Genomic DNA, 20944 nt, shown 5'->3' on the forward strand with positions numbered 1-20944 from the left:
AAATATTATTCAAATTCAACTTGAGACTTTTTATCGTGAAAGATATACCATGAGTGGGACCTGAAACATATTTTGACCAGAAGAGGTGTAGAGGAACAGGAACTACCTTTTTCTTTGAAATCAAAACCATTTTGAATTCTACTAAAAAAAAAATTAAAAAAATGAATTCACCATCAAGAACAAGAAAAAGTGAAAAACGTAGAGAGATGATTTAGCCCTAGCCCAGCAGGATTAGGCTAAAATTTGGTACTTGGTACAAAGTGTAGCCCATTTAAGCAAAAGATATTCAAAAATTCCAAAAAACCGTGGTCGGCAGGATTCGAACCTGCGCGGGCAAAGCCCACATGATTTCTAGTCATGCCCGATAACCACTCCGGCACGACCACGTTGATGTACCTTTTACCTCCTGTTTTTCTATTTATCTGTATATTAATATCATCTTCAATTCAAGTAGCCAGTTTGCTCATTTGTTGGAGGTATGCACAAACCCGAAAGCCTACAAAGTGTTGAATAATTTTTCTTCTCCATGAATACATCCAACTTTCATAAAAAATTTCATCATCTTCCCTAAATCTTAGGAATATGTGGAGGCTAAATCTTAGGAATATGTGGAGGCGTGAGAATTTGTTGTACCATGAGTCGTACCCGTTCTTTACAATCTTGAGCATATATTTAAGGGTTTTTATCCATTTACACCATTTTTAGAGATTTTTTTCCCACTTACCCCATTAAGTTTTTTTAATTCTCTCTTACCCAATACACTCTAAGGGAGTCTTCCCTAATACCCCATTAAGATTTTTTTTTTGTTTTTAATTTTTTTTTAATACCATTTTACCCCTCACCCCTTTGTTACTTAGAGAGAGAGATAGAGAAAATGCAAGAGAGAGAAACCATAGGAGACTTCGCCGGAGCCCGGTCACCGGCCGCCGGAATCCGGTCACCGGCCGCCGGAATCCGGCCAACTTTCGCCGGAATCCGGCCAACTTTCGCCGGAATCCGGCCAACTTTCGCCGGAATCCGGTCACCGTCGCCGGATTCCGGTCACCGGCTGCCTCCCACCGGAATTTGCTGAAAATCTCACGGGAAAGTTTTTTTGCCCCCAATAGACATCTATTGCCCCCCAATAGACGACTATCAACCATGTATTGCCCCCCAATAGACGACTATCAGCCATGTATTGCCCCCCAATAGACGACCATCAGCCATGTATTGCCCCCCAATAGAAGACTATCAGCCATGTATTGCCCCCCAATAGACCTCTATTGCCCCATATTGCCCCCCAATAGACGACTATCAGCCATGTATTGCCCCCCAATAGACTACTATTGAGGGGCAATAGAGCATTTTTTTTCTTTTTTCTTTCCTTATGGGACTTTTGTTTTGCACACAATTCCAAAAAAAAAAAAAAAAAAAACAGAAGTTGCACACTAGCACCATTTCGATTTGCATCGATAAAGCTCCATCCAAATAGACAAAAAAAAAAAAAAAAACACCGCCGAGCCTTGATCTTCGGCCTCAACAGAAATTTCTTCGCTCTTCCTCACCATGTCGCTGCCCGGCACCGCCGCGTCCAGCGACTCCAATACAACAGAGAAGAACTCGAGCCCGGACACGAAGTTCCTCCTGCATGACGTCGCTCCCGACTCGGCCAGCCCCTCGCCGTCGACAAACACCACCACGCTAGGCGACACGCGTCGGATGTCCTTGAGAAAAGCGCGGAAGTTCTTGGCGGAGCTGAGGCGGAGGCGACAGCAGAATCGCCGTTTTCTCTCCGTCCATGAACTTGATTGCCTTAAAGGAGATCGGGCAGAGAGAGAAACCGGTGGAGATCGGAGATCGGGCCGGACCCTTGCAGTGGTCGGTGTGGGACTTGAAGACGGACCCGGCACCCTTACGCTGAGCTCTGATGACGCGAACCATCTCTATCTCTGTTCTCTGTTCTCTGCAGAGGTGGGGGGGGAGAGAGAGAGAAACCGGATCGGAGATTGGGGGGAGAGAGACAGAGAGAAACTGGAGATTGGGGGGAGAGAGAGAAACCGGATCGAGGGAGGAGAGAGATGAGAGAGTGGCATGATGTAGTTTTTTAATTAGTTTAAGGGCAAAGTTGTCATTTCCTTTTAAACTGGGTTAGTGAGAATAAAAATCTCTGGCTGGGGTAAGTGGGATAGTTATAGCCAATTTTGGTGCTTTGGGTCAAGGACCCTATATTTAAATTATAAATCTATATTACATAGTAGCTGTTATAATGATGAACTTCTTTAAATTTCGACACAAGTCACTTAACCACATACGTGACAACATGTTATTTCTACAAATTTACTTCAATGCTAGAATCAGCTTATGTTTGCATAAAGAACAGCTCATTCATTTGTTATTTTGTTAAATATGTGTGAAAGAAAGCTCCTGTTGTTAAATAATTGATCAGAAAAACAAAAAGTAGCAAAACGTCATAACATATAAACGGATATATTACCCAAAACCCAGTCTTACAAAAATGGAAAAGAGGATTGGGCTTTAAAAAAAGCGTGGACGGCAGGATTCGAACCTGCGCGGGCAGAGCCCACATGATTTCTAGTCATGCCCGATAACCACTCCGGCACGTCCACTTCACTGTTAATATAAACGGTAAAATCTGTCAAGATTCATTTCAGATATGCTACGACACGTCGTTCCAACCAGTTATTACTATTATGTATCTGACTAGCTTTGGCGGGTGGATTCAATCTCCGAGACCAATCACATTTCTGCATATAAAGCCCGAAACACTCTTGCCGAAGTCAAACTCAGAATGGCTTCCACTACCAACCCAGCTCTCGACCCAGATTCGGACATTCCGGATAACCCGGGTCACGAGTTTGCTCAATTCGGGTCCGGTTGCTTCTGGGGAGCCGAGCTCAGGTTTCAGCGGGTCGTCGGCGTGGTCAAGACCGAGGTTGGGTACTCCCAGGGCCACATCCACGACCCGAATTACAAGCTGGTCTGCTCCGGAACCACTAACCACTCCGAGGTGGTTCGGGTCCAGTTCGACCCGCAAGTCTGCCCATATTCGGACCTGCTTTCCGTCTTTTGGTCTCGTCATGATCCAACTACCCTCAATCGCCAGGTACCAGAGACTTGGTTCTCTTTTTTTTTTTTCTTTTTTTTTTGTCCCTATTTGAATTTTGTTGCTTAAAGTTTCAATCTTTTTCACATTACACCAAAGGTGCTTTTTTTTTTTTTTTTTTTTTTCAATAGTAGTTGGAAAAAGTGATTTTGTGGGGTTGAAGAAGAAGCACTTTCACTGTTTGCATATGGGTTATGAATGTTAATGAATCACAATAATATTAGTGGATGAAAGGAGGATGCTTTGTTAACCAAAAAAAAAAAAAAAAGGAGGATGCTTTTGGTGTGCAAGTGATCATGGGTAGAAAATATTTAGTGACATCTAAAATTATTGGGATCTTTGGAGTTGTGAAAAGGTGTTCTTTGGAGTTGAAGCAGCACTTTCACTATTTGCATATGGGTTCTTAATCATATTGGTGGATCAAAAGGATGCTTTTACTGTGCAAGTGATCTTGGGAAGAAACTATTTTGGAACATTTAGAATTAAGAACAAATGTGTAATGTCTGAAGGCTTGTCACAGTTGTGTATTGATATATTATGATTGATGGGATGAATTATGTGTTAGGCTGGAGATGTGGGAACTCAATATCGATCTGGAATATACTACTACAGCGAAGCGCAGGCTCGCCTAGCCGAGGAATCGAAGGAAGCAAAGCAAAAGGAGTTTAAGGACAAGAGGGTGGTGACAGAGATTCTTCCAGCAAAGAGGTTTTACAGGGCAGAGGAATACCATCAGCAATATCTGGAAAAAGGAGGAGGTAATGGCAACAAACAATCTGCTCAAAAGGGTTGCAATGATCCTATTCGATGCTATGGTTGAGAAGCTAATGCATCGTGCATGATTAAAACTCTTTGCTGGTTTACTTACTATTTGAAAAAAAAACCTATGTCAGTTCAATTATGCTAAAGGCTCCAAACTGTTTACTTGAATTATATTGGCAATATTGTACTTGTTACAAATAAACGAGGTTGAAACTCGACTGGATATGGACGAATGAAACATTGTCATCATAATTGGGATCCAGAATCTGGTATTTGTTTTAGTGTATGCAGTGCTCATATCATATATGCAAATGATGCAACGTGTTTTTATATATAAAAAAGTTCTTGTCATAATACTTTGTAAGAGTTTTCTGGTTTAGTTGCTTCTCTTTCATCATATTTCAGTTATCCTTGGTAGGAAGTAAGAAGTAGGAACGGGATATGATAGACTTGTCCAACAAATTAATTCGACAAAGTTGTTTCATAAATCAGTCACAGACTACAGATCTTAGAGATAAAACCAATTCTGCGAAGTGAAAGAAACAAATATTATTTGGTCATGAGGCCAGGAGTCATGAAACCTTATGCTATAACAGAAGCAACATCAGAAAAGCAAAAGTAAATTGTGTATCGTTTGTTTAGAGTTCATCCTTTGGGTAGGAGGTAGGTGCTCCTGTAGGATTAGTTGAAGAGTTTTTGATGGGGTATGAGGCCTCCATTGCTATTCCACATTTCCCCTCCTTCTCAGCAATACCACGAGCCATCCTTATGTAACCCTTCTCTCCCCACTGGTCGCCCCAAGAATTCTTGACCGTCCAGTACTTGGTTCCATCGAGTGTTGTTCCATATCCCACAACTGCAACTCCGTGATCCAGCTCGGTGCCACATTTTCCATCATATACTCCCTGCAAATCATAGTCGGCCACATTCAGATGTCTGAGTTATAAGTAGAAAATCCGATTTGTTAAAGTGAATATAGTTTGTTATTAGTAAGTTTACCTCCGAGTAGAATTGAAAATCAGAACCTCCGGCGTCTATGGCAACAGCGATAGGTTGGTTTGCAGCTGCTTTGAGCAATGCATCTTCATTATTAGCAGGCACCGACTCATGACCATCAATTGACACTACTGGACTGTTTTCCTGCAATAGCATAATAGGTTAATCCTTGTCATTTCATTTTCTTCTGCGAAGGGTCGTCCCTGAAGTGTTGAATAGATATTTCCTGAAAAGTAAATGCATGAAATCTATTTTACCTTTGCAGCATTGCATGTTGAATCAGTTGCTCTGTAAGGGTAGTTTGTCTCGGTTGTTAGGCCACCCTTTTGTTTGATGAACTCGAACGCCAACTCCATCAGCCCCCCACTGCATCCTTGATTCTGTTGAGTGTCACAGTCAACCAACTCTTGCTCTGACAATGAAACAAGGTTCTTTTTCTTAATCTGGTTGATGCCCTCAACAGCTACAACCGTTGAAAACGCCCAGCAACTACCTGTATAATATCATCAAAAGTAACAGAAAAGCATTAGATTAATCATTTCATATTCACGTTATTGGTGAAGGCTAGTCCGATTTTACTACTGGTAAAAAGAAACAAAGTTGAATAAAAGAAGAAAAAAGGGGGAAAGTGCAGTAAAGCTTGTCACGGTTACGCAGAAATATTGCTTACCACATTGGCCTTGATCCTTAACTGGTGTGACAGCACCGTTCTTTCTCCAGTCAACAGACGGCGGGACACCGTCAACGTTCGCGTACCTGAAGGCCCCATCACCGCTTCGCTGCCCTCGGAGCATCCTATGATGCTTAACCTTGGAGCCAGCATAAGCGCTCCTGAACTCATGGTTGGTCATGTCAGCAAACTTGTTCAGCTTCAGCTTATAAGGCTTGTCTTCTTTGTTGGTGTTGTGGACATGCCTGACATTCTCCTTGAACACATTGAACCGCTTGTGCTTCTCATCGAGGCTCCTCGAAACCGTGTGGTGGCTCCTCCACCTCTCGTACAGATCCCACAAGCTGTCCTCGGAGGCCAAGTCTCTCTCATGGTAATCAAAGCTCTCAGCCACCCCAATCACCAAAGTAAGTGAAAGAGCAGCAGCCAATAGAAACTTCTTCATTTCCATTTCTCTAGGTTTAGTACTGTTGAACACAATTCGATGAGAATATCGAGGCCCCAGTGCTGCTTTATATAGTGTGTCAATCAATGTAAGGAGTAGAAGGGTAGTGATGATGAGGGATATGAACAAAACAAGAACAATAAATTGAGTAAGTCACAGGGTTTCCTTGTGGATATGAACAACTTCAAATAATGGAGGCAGATATCTGATATGGTCTGTGATAATTTGGGGAAAAAGATGTGTGGGAAATGGGTTTTGGTTTTGTTACACAAGCAATGCCTTTAGATTAGTAAGTTGAGTTCATACATGGCTTGAAACTTTTAGTAGAAGAAAAGAGAGAATGTGGTATTTTTAGCAGTTAGAGATTGTGGGGGGTTATTTTCATTGAGCTTTCTGGATTACATATCCAACACGTTATGGCATGAAAGAGTGCAGAGGAAGATGACGAAGCTTGGGGCGTAGATGGAGCCTTTTAGCCACGATTATTCGCAAGTGATTTAATAAAGTGGTGAGGAGTTAGTAACTGCTTTCATCTTTAACTGAAACCCTGCAAGTGACCTGAGTATACGTACTGACATTTGTGACTCAAATTAACTCCTTTTTCTCAAATATACGCCATTTTTATGTGTTTGTTGGCCATAAAAAAGTTTTCAGTTTTGAGTTTGTCACATAGTTAATTAATATGGGTATTCCGTAAGGCGGCCGATACAACAGATTTGTCTGACTGTCTAATAGAAAATCATCACGTATTAAGTAAATAGAAAGTAAGTGTGTTTCGATTTTTTTTATGATGTTTTGGGTATGAAGTTTTGTGTTTTTAGAAAGTGATTGGTGGGGTGAACATGTCACGTGACAATGACGTCTTATTAAAGAGTTTCTCTTCCATTTGCTTTTGATAAGGATAATGGGTCGTCAATTATGTGAGTAATGCCAGAAGCAGAAAAGGTTTTGTGACAATATGGAAAGCCAAATTGTAATGCTTGCAATTCCTTTAGGTCGAAGCAATGAAAGAGATGGCTAAGCCTCATAATCAGTAGAAGAAGTTCTAAGTTTGACTGTATTAGCCTGTCGAAGTAAGGCGTTGCTTGTGGGACTTTTCACTAGGGCATACTAGCGTAGTGTGTTGGAAACTAGTCACTTGTTCATGTAGAAAAAGCAGAGGCTTCATATCTTGTATTATGGGCACCAAAACCCATATAACTGGTAACTTTCCCTTTGGATATCTACATATAAGAGCCTTAACCTTCCATAATGCAATTAATATGGTGAGTAATCATATTGATGTGAGATGTAATACATTTTCATGTGTGTTTTCACATGAAAATAAAATTTCTGACCGTTCACACAATTAGTTATGGGTTTAAAATGGTATTGTTCCTTACAATGTTGAGTAGGTAAAACGATCGAGATCAGCATTTGCTAATCCTGTGTCCTAAATCTCAAATCTTTCAATTTGTGCAATAATTCTCGCAGAGGCTAGATTTGGGTACTCCAACAAAATGACAGACCCTGAAATTTCTTGATGTAATCAGAGTTAGTAAGTATGGCTGCAAACTCTTATGAAAGAAAATTTCAATTCTGTTTCATCATTCATGCCACTCTGCCATCTATCTATTGACAATAAATCCAAAAGCTGTTATTAGTAGCAATGTGATCCGAAAAGAATATGGCATATGACTCAAATTTCATTCAACTTTTACAGTACCTCGTTTGTTGAGACTAGTTGCACAGCGGATAGAGCCACCGCTTATCTTAAATTATATTGATAGTGTGAGCTTTGTAAGGATTGGAAAAGAAAAATGGTTGATGGTTTTGTGTTTACACTAATTCTTTTGATCAACCTTATGAAATGAATGGTGAGTACTAATTGGATTTTTTATCAATTTCATATTGGGAGTGTTGGGCACTGTTGAAGCTAATGAAATCATTACGTATGGTATTGCTTTGTGTTCCAAAATAAGGCATTAAACTCTAATGCGCGCAACTTGATTGCTTAATCACTAATGACATTAATGCTTTGCTTGGTTACAAGATATACTAACAATTCCACAAACTTGCTATTGCCTCAACATCAGGTGAACGACATTACGAAGTGTTGCTAAAACATTGAATAGCATAATATAATATTTTTGAAAATCTTATACAAAGTCATAAACTTAGCTTCTTCAGTGAATGCCAAAGTAAAATTATTCCAGAACAATCATATTGTTGAAAAGAAAAATACCCCAACAGAAGAGCAATTAGAGGAAAACAAAGGGAAAACAGGGTACAAGACAATTGAAAGTAGCTCATGCTTCGGCCTTCCTTTGTCTGGCTTGCTCCTGAAGTAGCTCTTCTCTATACCTCTTAACTTCCATTTCCCTTTCCAGTCTTTCTTGCTGAAAAAGTAGACACCCACAACACAGCACATCAATATCAAATTATGGAAGGCTTTAAACATTAATATTAATAAAACAACTAAAATTATGTTGTAACATTCAACCAAAACAGTAGCACAACTGAATAGCTTTTGTTTGAGTTTAATGTCTATATGAGCAGCCGCGGATTGCTACCGTGCATTCATATCTTGGTTTTCAACTGAGGGTTCCTTTAATCAGATGCAGACTGAAACACAGATCAGTGCTTCTTCTTTTTTTTTTTCCGAGAAGCACATAAATGGTTTTGGTAGTCCAAAACGCAGTATACTTCCCCTTTTCTACTTCACAAGTTTCTGCCTTCTACCTAATCTATGGTGATAGAATGCGGGGCTATTTCCACACTGCTTAAAAACAAGCATCTAGAAACCAACCAAGTACTAATGGTAATTCAACATGGTAGAGCTCCCCCTAAGACACGTGCAGTGAAAAAATGTGGAAGAGATCCAACTAAGAAACCTTGGAGTGTGTCCTTTTAATCGGAAAGCTGTATCTCCTTTCAATTTCATCTCAAAATGACAAAGCCAAGCCCAATCATGGAAGACCTTAGCTCCAACTAGGAAATCCCATGACAAGAAACAGCTATAACTTATCCATGGTTCAGTTCTACAAAGGAGTCTCATACAGGCATAGCACAGTAACCATGGTTTACAGTGAAATTCAAAGTTCTACCATGTTGATCCCCAATACCAAACAACCAAACATTGCATTTCTGGGCTCTTTAAACAACATTCCCCTCTTCATGGACCAAAGAGCTAGAGAATGAAATCGAATACAACATTTGATAACCTAATCCCCAAATTACATTTTATCTTTACTCAAAAGATCGCATTTTTCTTGAAGAAATGAAAAATTCAATGATAGCCCATTTCATTGTTTGGGATTTTGATGCTGAAATTGAATCAAATTCCAAAATTGATCTTCAGAAACGGCCAAGTTCTCAGTCCAATTTCAATTGAATAGGAATAAGGGAAGTTTACCTTTTCGTCCTGATGCAGAGCGATCCAGACGTGGACTTTATCCATGGTTTGCCAGAAAACGAAAGCTCCCAAAGTCATAGCGAAGTAGGTTGCGACCTTCACCATCTTGAGCTGCTCTTCTTCTTTCTCTGCTGCCAATTTCTCTTGGGTTTTTCAGTTAACACAGACAGATCACCACTGGGACGAAACTCTTTTACTTATTTAAAACGGGTCGGATCTCAAGTTGGGCCGAAACACTCCACCTGCGACCCGACCCATTTGGACAAAGTTCATTATTGATTTGCTTGGATCAAAATTTACTAATAGAGTCAAAATTATCAGGACGAATCCAAATTTGGGATTTTCTTTTGATCTAATAACAAATATGGTTTGAAAATGAACCTGTTTTGAAGCACTGGAACAAAGACAAATTCTACTATAATACACGAGCCAAAGAAGAAATAAAGAATTGGCTACAATATAATCAAGACTTATGTATCAGCAAGAGAGAAGAATGCACACCAAGATATACAAGAAAAGGGATGAATCAATATCTACACCAAATCTAATCGAATTTGTATACAATATGTATGAGTTTCTTGTGGAAACAAGGACGAATTTATCATTCGAACATTTGGCTCATCACGTCCAAGTACAAATTACTCCATTCTTGTCCGCAGAAGCTAGAGGTTTTCCATGTCCACTCCATGAGCAGCAGAGGACAGAATTAGTGTGTTCCTTCAGAGTGCTCACAATGTCACCCTTGGCTATAGACCAGATATACACAGCACCATCGGCAGATCCAGCAGCAACGTAATTGTCATCTGGACTGATACAGGACCGGCTCCAATTAGATGCTACTCTGTTTCCGGTGGCTCTCAATGTGCCACAAACTTCTAGGGTTCTCATATCGAAAAGGTGATGCACATTGTCCCTCCCACTGGTCAATACCATGTTGCCACTTCGCGACAAAGATATAGACGTAACAGCATTTGAGTGTGCAGCCACTTCGTTGAGTAGCTTTCCTTTCTGAATATCCCACAGCCGAAGATTCCCATCAACATGGCCTGAGCAAATGGTCTGCCCGTCCATGCTGAAGCAAAGAGCATTGCAGTGTTTGGGGAAGATTATTGTGTTGGTGCAGTAACCTTTTTGCAAATCCCAGACTTTTATAGTACGATCGTAGGCTGCACTCACAATGTGACGACTTGAGAACTTACTCACATCTACAGCACAAACTTTATCCATGTGGCCGGTGAGAGTATGGCGCACTCTCCCCAAGTTAGCATCCCATACGTACAATTTGTTCGAACTGCTTGCTGCGATGATAGATCTATTATCATGGGTAATGGTAAGGTCAAGAACAGAACCAATGCAACCATGAAGTGTATTATTCAAAGCCCCTGTACTTGTATCCCACATTTTGATTGTCCCATCCTGTCCACCAGAAATCAATTTGCCTGAGTTGTACTCGAATAATATGGAAGCACAGCCACCGTCATGGGCATTGATCCTGTTCTTGCATGTGGTGGGATTGGTTGACTCCACAAAGTACTCAGCACCTTCTTCACTTTGGCGGACCACACCATCTACTTGCTGCATGGCTAGTTTTTGCAAACCACTGGCCTTGATCCGCTCAAGCATTTCTTCATATAGTGCATTTGCCTAAATGAAGTAAAGATAACATGAGTACACACAATTTAAAAGAGGCAAAAACATTCACAAAGAATTCACTTTCAAGAACCAAAGAACTTCAACCCTCTTTCTACATACTCACAGACCATATATTGTACTGTAAGTAATGCAACTACTTAGATGACTTGGCTGATAAAATGTTATCTGGAATCACATATTCTTTGTGGAGGCTTTATGTCAAATAATAATAAACACGGGTGACAAAAAGGGTCAGGCCCCATGCAAATAAGATATACACAAATCTAAAATACAAATTCATTAATACTATTGATACTAGCAAGAATATGTATGCAATTAAGCATATATTGGCATAGTTATCCAATACAAAAATAAGGAGGTATTGAGAATCATCAACAAAGGTTAGCACATAACACACCTTAAAGCAGCAAACATCTACAACTATCAAAACCAAAATTTCAATTGATAACACTCATACAAAGTACCTCATTTAGGCGTTCAGCATCCTTCATTTTTTCCAACATCCAGCGGTCAATTAACACCTTATTTTCAGCTTCAGCATTCTTAGCTCTAACAGACATTTCTTCTAGCTGCGCCCGTATTTCATTGTTCTCACTCATAACCAACTCTAGAGCTTGAATCTTCTTTTCTAACTCCGCCTTCAACTGAGAGCACTCATCCCTGCAACATGTACACACCGCATTCAATCATACAAAACCCTGAAATATCAAAAAGCATCTCCCTTGCTGCTGTTACAGGTAAACGTAAAGGCAAATCTTTCACCTTTTTTGTGTGAGCTCACTCTGCTGATCCGCAATCGCTGCTTCTTTCTCCTGAAGTAAAGCTTTCGAAGACCTGGACTCTGCTACTTCCACCACAAGCTGCTCCGACAGCCGAGATTGAGCTTTATAGCATTGCTGAAGCTCCAGTTCCAAATTCTCAGCCTTTTCCTTCCATTCAGAGCCCTAAACAACAATAAAAAAAGCCAGAGAAAGCGCACAATTGTAACTTTTCCAATACATTAAAGACAGATACCACTCCATCACTTAATAAATAAATAAAAATGCGCAATTTTGGATCAAGATTTTCGCAATATTCAAAACCCTAAATCATAGGAATTTATTTTACCTGATGAGCAATTGGATTGGCGAGAGCGATATACGCTGGAGCATGAGCACCTTCTTCAAGCAAATGCCGCTTCCTTAGAGCCTTCAGCGCGTGCTTAATCGACTTCCTGGCTACCTCCTCCTGCGACCTGCACAAAAATCCATCATCTTTATCAAACCAAAACCCCAAAATTTTCACCAACACCAAAAGCAAACTACTTGCACTGAGCCCTGCTTACATAATTGATCGAATCGGATGGTAATCGCCGGCGCTAGGGTTTCAGCAGGAGGAAGCGATCATGTCCGGGTGATGTTACAGCTCAGAGAAACGGGAATTCGATTTCGCAGGGAATTAGGGGTTTGCGTAGACCTAGAGATCGAAGTTGGGAGCTGCAAGGCTTTTTCGAGTTTGGACTTTTAATTGATTTTTACAGCCGCAGAGTTTGGACTTTGGACGAAGGAAGGAGACGCGGGTCGAGGTTAGCCTATATCAGAAACGACGTCGTATAAATAGTTTTTTTTGTTTCAGAGGTTTAATAATTTTATTGATTTTCACTCCCCTTAAAAAAATGTTATTACAGAGGTTTTAGGGTTTCAGATTTGAACTTCCTTTCGCGTATGATAGAAGTCTTACAAAATAACAGGAAAATGCAATACGGACTTTTAGGCACCATGTAACCAAAAGAACAATAATAACCAAGTTATTTTCCACACATTTCCATTATCAACAATGAGCTTCATTTTCTTTCATCAATGATGAAAAACAATGAGGTTAGCGTTTCTTCATTAACAATCAATAACACCCAACACCATATCAAACTCTACAAGCCAATGCCACAGTTACAAGTGAAATAAAAATAAAAACAACAAAGACCACATCCTTAAACCAGAAACTCTTGCTGACCTAAACCCTTAACCTTAAGACTTAAGTTAGACCCCAAATAATTTCCCCATCCCCTTTGTTCTATGTTTCTATCCCCCAACACTGCCAATCCAAATCCAACTTTTTAGCATAGATTTACCCAGCTCGAATTCTGTCCAGCCAGTCGACACTTCTCCTTGGTTTTTCTAGCTGATGGTCAACGCTTCTCCTAGATGATCTCTCATGGTGGTATTCGACGCTCCTTCGGGACCTCTCTATCTGATCAACAGAGATCCTAAATTTCTCTAGCTTGTCACTGTTATTTAACTTGTAATCATTAAGTCTCAGCTTTTCAGGTCGTCTATCGGTGCTTCTCCTTGATTTTTCTCTCTTATCAGTACTCTTCCTCGGAAGCTCAGAGTAATCAACACTGTGCCTAGGATATTCAACACTACGCCTAGGACATTCGACACAGTCTGTGCTCTTCCTTGAACTCAACTTGCGTGGAGGCGCTTTTTCAATAGTGGATATGAACTTGTTGAGATGTCTAATATATTCCGGATAGAGTTCCAAATTGCAGTGATTTCCGCCTTTGAGCCATAGAGGTTCGTATTTCTCTTGGCACAGTAGCCAAAGTTGCTTGCCGTGAGAGCAGTCAACAACTTCATCACATGTTCCCTGTTGAAGAATAACAATCACAAACATGTTAACTTTTAATTAACTTCAGCTGGAGTCGATCACCTCATTATCAAAATGCACCTTTGAATGCATGTTTTTCCTACTTTTGTAGAACTTAAAATAAAATTTATGTCACAGGTAGACAAAAAAGCAACAGAACAAAATGCAGAATAACATATCCAAGTACTTACATGTATTACCAGCACAGGACATTTCACCAGTGGGATTTTATCAATGTTCTGCACATTAAATGAAAATCAGGTCCCCACACATACACAGGCATCAACATTCTCTAGATAAAGTAATTCGATAATAGTCATCATGCTAAGGGACCTCACCTTGTAGATATCAAACCAATAACTGCGCTTCACAGAATACATAACTCTTAACCCTGATAATATCGGACTATGCAGAACAATTGCTCTCAGTTGAGGCAAACGAGCAGCAAGATCAACAGTAGGGCCACTTCCGACAGATTGACCATAGAGGATTATGTCCTCCTGCTTGGCACCATACCTCTCTTCGAGACACTTATATGCAGCTTCAATATCTGCATAAGTATTATGTTCACTTGGCTGAAGAAAGGCATACAAACTAGCATCAGAGAAACATTCTATTAGAATGAATCACAACAAATTCATGATTCATACTGCAGTTACCTTGCCTGATGACTGCCCATATCCAGAGTAATCATACCTGGACATATTCAAAAATAATATGGTTCAGAATTTTTTCCATGCAACTTATTAAAAAAAAAAAAATGTGTATCTTCTGGAGTTAGTTGTTGCATAATGAGCCCACATATTTGCTAATCAAACATAACACGATCAAAAGAAGCTCTTTAAGCTTAATTAGAAGAAACAGAGTCTGGAGTAGCAAATATATCTTGGAGGTTGATTCAGCATCAGTTACTAAAACACTCCATTCAAGAGGAGCTTTTGACAACAAAAATGCTAAGGCTGTGCACATTTGTTACTATACTAGAGACTTCCTTTTCCAGTCTTCCTATAAAAGCAAGGAACTTCTTACTCCAACATAACACATTATCTTTTAAAAGAACAATGCTACTCAACTTGGAAGGAAAATCCAAGTGAGTTCAGATTATACAATTACAGTTGAAACCCAGGTTTGCAGACAACCAGTATTTGGTGTGTGGGTACTATATTCAAATTTCACATGCCAAAGGAACTTCACCTTCATAGCTAGCCTCTGAGTTATCAAAGGTAATGCCGATTTACAAATATTTGCATTTCATCCAGGACTTTCTGTTGACATTTGAGGTTAAACAACAAAACTTAGTACAATAAGATCTACCACATGTGATACCTAACTTCTCAGGGGATTAAAAATATTCAATAAGTGATTCTGCTTCTTCAAACCACCTACCACTCTCTCATTACTAATGTAAAGTTTGGTTTGGAATCAGCAGATTCAACATTGGTTTTCCCAATTGATGAAATACTATATATACTGTTACACCAATGTATTTCATGTTTGCTATAACATACATGTATCTTTTAGAACTACATTGTAAACACATTCTTTTAACCATCGACTTTAGTTGCGAACAAAATTAGTTCGAACTTTTATGCTTCTATAACCATGACACTTAATAATCTACCTATCCCCGGTCCCAACCAAGTACATTTCAGGTCACCAACTGTACAATTGAATCCCAAATGACAATAAACACAACCAGTCTCCAAACTCCAGCCTATCTCAAAATGGAAATATTCAAACTTTCGTGGGTTCCTCATCAAAGTAAAGACCCCAAACAATCCACAAACAACATCACACAACAACAATTCAATTCCTTAGTTTCAGTCGGATATAACAACAATTTCGAATACTGAGGCACTCCTTTGGCAAGTTAACAACTCATGTCGATAGAACAGACACTAAAATGCGGCACAGTCTCCATTCCAGTCAACACACACAGCAAACTTTGCCAAAATTCTCAAATGGGTAACACAAAATCACCAACAAACACTCCACACAACACAAAAACCAATCACAAACACAAAGAAACTCAAATTTGAGTAAAGGGTATTCAAAATTTGCTTACCCCATGAGATTGACACGCAGGTGAATACTCAATTCAATGAAGAGCTCATACATCTGACCAATATCAGTAGCGTTGCCATGAGAATACAGAACGGTGGAGGTGGCCATTGGGTGGCGGACATAAACGGCCACGATCTCATTGCCGCGGCGGGTCTGAAACTTCAAAACGTCGACGTTTTCACGGTGGGGAAAAGGGTCGATGAGCAAGAGCCCAGTTGCCTGGCCCTTAATGACCTTGTAGGAAGGTGGGTTTGGTGGGAAAAACGCAAGCTTTGCAGCCATGGATGAAGTAACCCCACCCATTTCAGAGACTATGGGGATTTGAAGAAGATGATGAAAGCAGCAATCTTTATTTGATTTGCTACTTTCTGTTTGCTTAGTGAAGACACACAGTGTTCGTGTGTGAGAGTTTTGGAGTGAAAAAGTGAGCAAATTTGTGGCTTTTGGCAAAATAAAGACAACCTCTTATACTCAAAAACAAAGAGCAGAACAAACCAATTCAATAATGGCTTTGATTTTTGTTTTTTTGTTTTGTTTTTGTTAATAAATATTGAGCAAAATCAAACTCAATTTTTTGTTAGTTGTATCCAAAAAATTAGTGGCAATGTTAATGTGACCGGTCATATCATGCTCACGTGTGTATCGTTGTCATGTTGCTTTCTTGAATTTTCTTATTCCTTTTCTTTGTTTTTTGGTATTTAAAACCCTTCTGTATGGGGTTTGATATGTACTTCCATGGAAATTTTGATCAGATCCCCATTTTTTCTGTTTGTTTCTTGCATTCACGCCGGATTGTCAATCATTTTTGTGTTACAGGAATTGTTCAAAACGGTACCTGAATAGCGATTGTAATGCAACTTGAATTCTTGAAGAAAACGATTACCTATCAATAATGTAGTGTTAAAATTTGATGTTTTTATTCACGATTCGTGCGTTTAAGTTTTATAACCAAGATTTCATTCTCAAAAAAAAAAAAAAAATTATAACCAAGAATTGATTTATGCATTTTTGGTTTTTTTTTTCTCCATCTTTTCATTTTCACTTCTATTTGTTTTTGCTAATTTATAAATTAATAAAAAAAAAATTTGAAAACAAATCCGTGATTTCATTTTGATCAAAAACAATATATCCGTGAGTTCTCACCTAAGGAACCGAATCTGGCCAAAGATTATGGGAAATATATGGAAGACTATCAAAGAGCAAATTATGGAGATCCTATCGATTAAGAAATATGTGGCAAGAAGCCATAATTGAGTATCCCAACCTTATTTAAAATTTTGGCAAAACAATTAGGTATTTAGTTAGCTTACGAAGCCATGCACTCGATTTTCAAAGACTAGTCTACCCTGTCCTCCACTCTTCATTAGTTCTACTCGAATTGATAACGAGGCTCTTCAATAATACAAACACATTAATAATTAGATAATTGCATCCAACTAACAACAGCCAGATGGTTATTCCTTATTCAAAGAAATTTGACAATTAAGAAGAACTTTCTAAGATAATTCCTCTAAAACAAAAAAAAACAAAAAAAAAAAAAAACAATTAAGAGAATTGTAGCCTAAAGAAACAAATCATCTTTAAGAGAAAACAATGTAACAAAAACACTGTGCACATAATACATACTCATCATTTGGGAGAATATCATCAATGGATTTGATTGATGATGGAAACTTTCATGAAATAAGCACATAATATTGTACAATTAATTTTGGTATCTATTGGATTTTTACGACAAATCGTGTTTAATTGATACTTGATTGTAATTAGATATCTAAACGGAATGTGAATTATATCAATCTTTTTTCTTTTACATATGATCATTGTGTTTATCTATAAACGACTATAAACTACAGTTATACGAATTGAGAATATAAGAATTCATGACAAAAGTTGAACAAAGATATCTATTATTAGTTGATGTTACATGGTTTTTTTTTTTTTTTTTGAAATGAATTGATTGCATTAGTAATCAAGCCATGAAAACAGGCTAGAGTCTAACAGAACTTACAGATGGAATTCCGGAACAAACCGGATAACCTACCCAAGTCACAACTAGACTCATTAAAGTCTTAAGGGACGCTCGCTGAACAGCAAGCCTAATCTATGCAAGAATAATCTCGCTCTCTAAGGAAAAATATTCATCTAGTCTAATCTGCCAAGCACGCAATTGTGGTACAAATATCAACTAGAAACGTCTTAGAATAGCTTATAGAAATCACCCCTACTTCAAAAGGCTTGAGTCCAGAATGTCTAAAAGCTTGGAGGACTTAATAAAGCGCGAGTCCCTTCCCTGTAGGATTGGAACCAACACCATATGCAGCCTCCTCATTAGCCAACAACCTAGGCATCAGGTTGCTCCTCGGGCTCTTCCTGGGGGTCTGCAGTATATAGCCCCTCTGTTCAGATTTGAGCCAAGCTGGCCCAATCACCTTCGGCCCACAAAACGCAGCCCTAAACCCAGCCAACAGTGGCCCATCAAGCAGCCCAGTCCTAGCGGTCAACCCTAGTTCAAAACTAGGGTTTCCTGCCTTTTCCGGATCTTCTTCCTGCCCGTAGCCTTCCGCCGCATGGTTAACACGGGTGTTAACACGGGTGTTACATGGTTGCTTTAACACGGGTGTTACAAATACACTATTGATAACTTAAAATCATATCTTTCTTTTTGAATGAACATGAATTGAATGTGTTGATGTGATTGCAAATTGATGGGGAGATGTTATGAGCTTTCACTTACACATAATAACCTTCCATTCATAATCAATTTCAAAGCTTCCACCCCAAACCTGCCGAAAGAGAATTTATTACAAATCGGATAGAATAAACAAAAACCATAACGGTAGTGATAGACACAACACAATAGAAATATTGTATAGAAATATAGAGTCATTCAATTCCAAGAAGATAGAAGTCTCCATGTAATGACAAATGGGATGTAATAGAAATATTCTTTTGGTTTGGGAAGTTGAAATTATTCCGGGAAATTCGAATTGGTATGGAGCAATGGTCCTCTCAGTGATTGTGATTCGTGAAGAGAGTATGTTGGGGAGAATGAAGACAATTCCCTTGAGAGAATGAGACTGCTCACATGCCTCCTTCCTCCTTTTCCTCGCTTCAAATTCATTGATATTTGGGAAAAACAAACGCTCTCTTATCTATTCTTTTTGTTCATCGGGTCGAAATTTTCATCACATATATTTTGAAGTTGGGCCACCAAGATTAGGAGTTTCTGATCTAAAATCTTAAGGAGTATATATAGCTCACTCGTTCATAGAAAGTACGTGGAGTTTTTCGAAACTTTAGGGGTGAGTTTATTGGTATCTTTACGTGATATAATTTTTAGAATATTCATCTCTAGGGTGAACGAGCATATTCATCTTCATTGTTGATTAACATACTTTTGCTTAATAAATTTATAATCAAACGATCCATATATTAAATTAGCCTTCAAAGATTATCTCTGTAAAAAATCAATCGAATCGGAAATCGTTTAATTATCTAATTGAATCAAACAAATTGATGGTTATAACAATACTTACTACTATTATGATGAACCGTCCATATATTTCATAGAAATGAATAACTAAAAAGTCTTCAATTTGATTGAACTTTTACATAACTAATCTTTGTATTAGGTTATACATGCAACATGGATGGCTGGATTAGAAAATTATAAAGTTATTACGTGTTGATTGGCTGATTGCAAGAGAGAGTGAATATGCTCATTCACCCAAGGGGGTGAACCTAAGAATTGTCCATCTTGGTATCCCTTGTTCGGTGGACATAGAGGTGATGGCTGTTATTAAGGCAATTGAACTAGTGTGGGTGCGACCCTGCGGGCCGGGATTGGAAACATATTTAGCTAAAGGTGGACTCTACCTTTGTTCCTAAATTCATCAATTTCCCTAAGCTTTTTCCATGGAGACTTCATGTAGCTTAGAACAATTGTATGTTTTATGTCTCTCAAATGCAATTTCGTTGTTCTCATATTTTTCGAGAAGGAAATTAAGTTGCGGATGTTGTGGCAATTGTCGGTTATAAACTTCATCAGGTTTGGTTTATTGGGATTCAATCCCCCATTTCCTTGTGGACTTTTGTCATCGGGATCAACTTGGTTTACCTCATTTTTGCTGTCTTCACTGAGTTTCATTCAATGTCGCTAAGTTTTGTTTGTAGGTTGCTTTGTGTTTTTATGTGGAGGGGTTTCGTTTTTCATTTAGGAAAAATTCTTTTATGCACCGACGGTGTAAGTGAACCAGCAATTTCAAAATATCTAAGCCGTTGATATTTATAGACAATTTTATTTTTTAATAATAAAGACACACACACACTTAATGTTATTCAGCCATCTATTTTTGTTGGTGTAGGTACACGTCGGTGCACTAAATACTCTCTCTTCGTTCATCCTCTCGTCTCTATTGTATTGACGTTCTCTCTTTTAATAAATGGAGTTCTGCTCCCTTTAATAAATAAATAAAAAAGATTCGAACTTACTTTTTTAACGTAAAGTAAAAAAGATTAGCACACTGATACATTATTGGCGACGCTACGGTTTACTACATTGATTAAATTTTGGTCAAAGAGTTTGAGAGATAAACGTCTAACTTGAATTTGAATTTGAAAAAATATAGTAAATCCTTGTATTCGTTGTATAAGCTCAGAGCGACAAATACCCACACATTTACAAATCCTTAGCTATCCGCAACTACTCAGTAGAGTTTGCACTCTGCATCGTACCAACATATATGGTGTCGTGTCTAAATTGGAGTTGGTCATGCCCAGAAATTGCTCCATAAGAGGTGAAACTTCTTAGTTCTTGCAATGTACCTGGTAATCGAGACTGATGTTTAATTGGTCCATGCATCATTGGAGAGATGTAACATACGACAAACATTATCGAAGAATTGAATCATCCATTATGCGATAAGCCTTGAACATCTTGAGGACTCGTTTGGGTTCTATTTTATTAGCAAGTGCAACAATATTGAGAAAAGAAACCATAATACATGGATAATACATTGTAAGTAAATAAATTTTGATTAATACTATATACCATGCACATGCATATGGACAATTCCCACTTTTTCTTGGTACAATAATACTGATTTTATGCATGCACCAATTAATTGATCAGTTTTGGAACTTTAAGCAGAAATCAATCGTTGATGAACAATTAATGTAATTTCCAATGAGACATTCATACAGTCAAACGCAATTACTTTCACTTGGGAA

General features: G+C 38.7%; 5 protein-coding genes and 2 non-coding genes across 7 annotated transcripts; 1 reads left to right on the top strand and 6 right to left on the bottom strand.

Moving 5' to 3' along the window:
* Nucleotides 1–304: 304 nt before the first annotated feature.
* On the bottom strand, nucleotides 305–386 carry TRNAS-AGA (transfer RNA serine (anticodon AGA)). The gene has a single exon. It is a non-coding gene; the product is annotated as a tRNA-Ser (tRNA).
* A 1159-nt stretch (nucleotides 387–1545) lies between these two features.
* Nucleotides 1546–4146, top strand: LOC133744953 (peptide methionine sulfoxide reductase). The gene is made up of 3 exons (XM_062172972.1): nucleotides 1546–1950; nucleotides 2705–3103; nucleotides 3669–4146. The coding sequence occupies exons 1-3, from the start codon at nucleotides 1546–1548 to the stop codon at nucleotides 3921–3923; spliced, it is 1059 nt and encodes a 352-aa protein (XP_062028956.1). The 3' UTR covers nucleotides 3924–4146.
* On the bottom strand, nucleotides 2525–2606 carry TRNAS-AGA (transfer RNA serine (anticodon AGA)). Its single transcript has one exon. It is a non-coding gene; the product is annotated as a tRNA-Ser (tRNA).
* A 249-nt stretch (nucleotides 4147–4395) lies between the features above and the next one.
* LOC133743566 (vignain) lies at nucleotides 4396–6214 on the bottom strand. Its single transcript, XM_062171542.1, has 4 exons — nucleotides 5532–6214; nucleotides 5119–5354; nucleotides 4865–5005; nucleotides 4396–4770 (listed from the first exon to the last, which is right to left on the bottom strand). The coding sequence occupies exons 1-4, from the start codon at nucleotides 5980–5982 to the stop codon at nucleotides 4504–4506; spliced, it is 1095 nt and encodes a 364-aa protein (XP_062027526.1). The 5' UTR covers nucleotides 5983–6214; the 3' UTR covers nucleotides 4396–4503.
* A 1855-nt stretch (nucleotides 6215–8069) lies between these two features.
* Nucleotides 8070–9548, bottom strand: LOC133743817 (uncharacterized). Its single transcript, XM_062171852.1, has 2 exons — nucleotides 9371–9548; nucleotides 8070–8354 (listed from the first exon to the last, which is right to left on the bottom strand). Exons 1-2 carry the CDS (start codon nucleotides 9473–9475, stop codon nucleotides 8265–8267), a joined length of 195 nt encoding a protein of 64 aa, XP_062027836.1. The 5' UTR covers nucleotides 9476–9548; the 3' UTR covers nucleotides 8070–8264.
* A 256-nt stretch (nucleotides 9549–9804) lies between these two features.
* On the bottom strand, nucleotides 9805–12590 carry LOC133743815 (autophagy-related protein 16). Its single transcript, XM_062171851.1, has 5 exons — nucleotides 12348–12590; nucleotides 12131–12257; nucleotides 11786–11967; nucleotides 11488–11683; nucleotides 9805–11014 (listed from the first exon to the last, which is right to left on the bottom strand). Coding segments are annotated over exons 1-5 (1530 nt in total). The 5' UTR covers nucleotides 12350–12590; the 3' UTR covers nucleotides 9805–9991.
* Nucleotides 12591–12809: 219 nt separating this feature from the next.
* On the bottom strand, nucleotides 12810–16207 carry LOC133706983 (uncharacterized). The gene is made up of 5 exons (XM_062132525.1): nucleotides 15714–16207; nucleotides 14308–14344; nucleotides 13987–14223; nucleotides 13840–13887; nucleotides 12810–13648 (listed from the first exon to the last, which is right to left on the bottom strand). Exons 1-5 carry the CDS (start codon nucleotides 16013–16015, stop codon nucleotides 13127–13129), a joined length of 1146 nt encoding a protein of 381 aa, XP_061988509.1. The 5' UTR covers nucleotides 16016–16207; the 3' UTR covers nucleotides 12810–13126.
* Nucleotides 16208–20944: the final 4737 nt, after the last annotated feature.

This window comes from Rosa rugosa, chromosome 4 (genome assembly GCF_958449725.1).
Source record: "Rosa rugosa chromosome 4, drRosRugo1.1, whole genome shotgun sequence".
NCBI lineage: Eukaryota > Viridiplantae > Streptophyta > Magnoliopsida > Rosales > Rosaceae > Rosa > Rosa rugosa.

Bases quoted from the DNA above. Each gene is read 5' to 3' on its own strand.
- LOC133743566 (XM_062171542.1), bottom strand. From the start codon at position 5,982: ATGGAAATGAAGAAGTTTCTATTGGCTGCTGCTCTTTCACTTACTTTG. The intron at 5,355-5,531 runs GTAAGCAATATT...GATATTATACAG, and splicing joins TAAGGATCAAGGCCAATGTG to GTAGTTGCTGGGCGTTTTCA. The intron at 5,006-5,118 runs GTAAAATAGATT...ATGCTATTGCAG, and splicing joins CAACATGCAATGCTGCAAAG to GAAAACAGTCCAGTAGTGTC.
- LOC133706983 (XM_062132525.1), bottom strand. From the start codon at position 16,015: ATGGGTGGGGTTACTTCATCCATGGCTGCAAAGCTTGCGTTTTTCCCA. The intron at 13,888-13,986 runs GTGAGGTCCCTT...TTTAATGTGCAG, and splicing joins ATTGGTTTGATATCTACAAG to AACATTGATAAAATCCCACT. The intron at 13,649-13,839 runs GTAAGTACTTGG...ATTCTTCAACAG, and splicing joins GTCCTGTGCTGGTAATACAT to GGAACATGTGATGAAGTTGT.
- LOC133743815 (XM_062171851.1), bottom strand. The intron at 11,684-11,785 runs GTGAAAGATTTG...TACATGTTGCAG, and splicing joins AGTGAGCTCACACAAAAAAG to GGATGAGTGCTCTCAGTTGA. The intron at 11,015-11,487 runs GTACTTTGTATG...TACTTCATTTAG, and splicing joins ATGCTGAACGCCTAAATGAG to GCAAATGCACTATATGAAGA.
- LOC133743817 (XM_062171852.1), bottom strand. From the start codon at position 9,475: ATGGTGAAGGTCGCAACCTACTTCGCTATGACTTTGGGAGCTTTCGTT. The intron at 8,355-9,370 runs GTAAACTTCCCT...CTACTTTTTCAG, and splicing joins CTCTGCATCAGGACGAAAAG to CAAGAAAGACTGGAAAGGGA.
- LOC133744953 (XM_062172972.1), top strand. From the start codon at position 1,546: ATGTCGCTGCCCGGCACCGCCGCGTCCAGCGACTCCAATACAACAGAG. The intron at 1,951-2,704 runs GTGGGGGGGGAG...GTATCTGACTAG, and splicing joins GTTCTCTGTTCTCTGCAGAG to CTTTGGCGGGTGGATTCAAT. The intron at 3,104-3,668 runs GTACCAGAGACT...ATTATGTGTTAG, and splicing joins CAACTACCCTCAATCGCCAG to GCTGGAGATGTGGGAACTCA.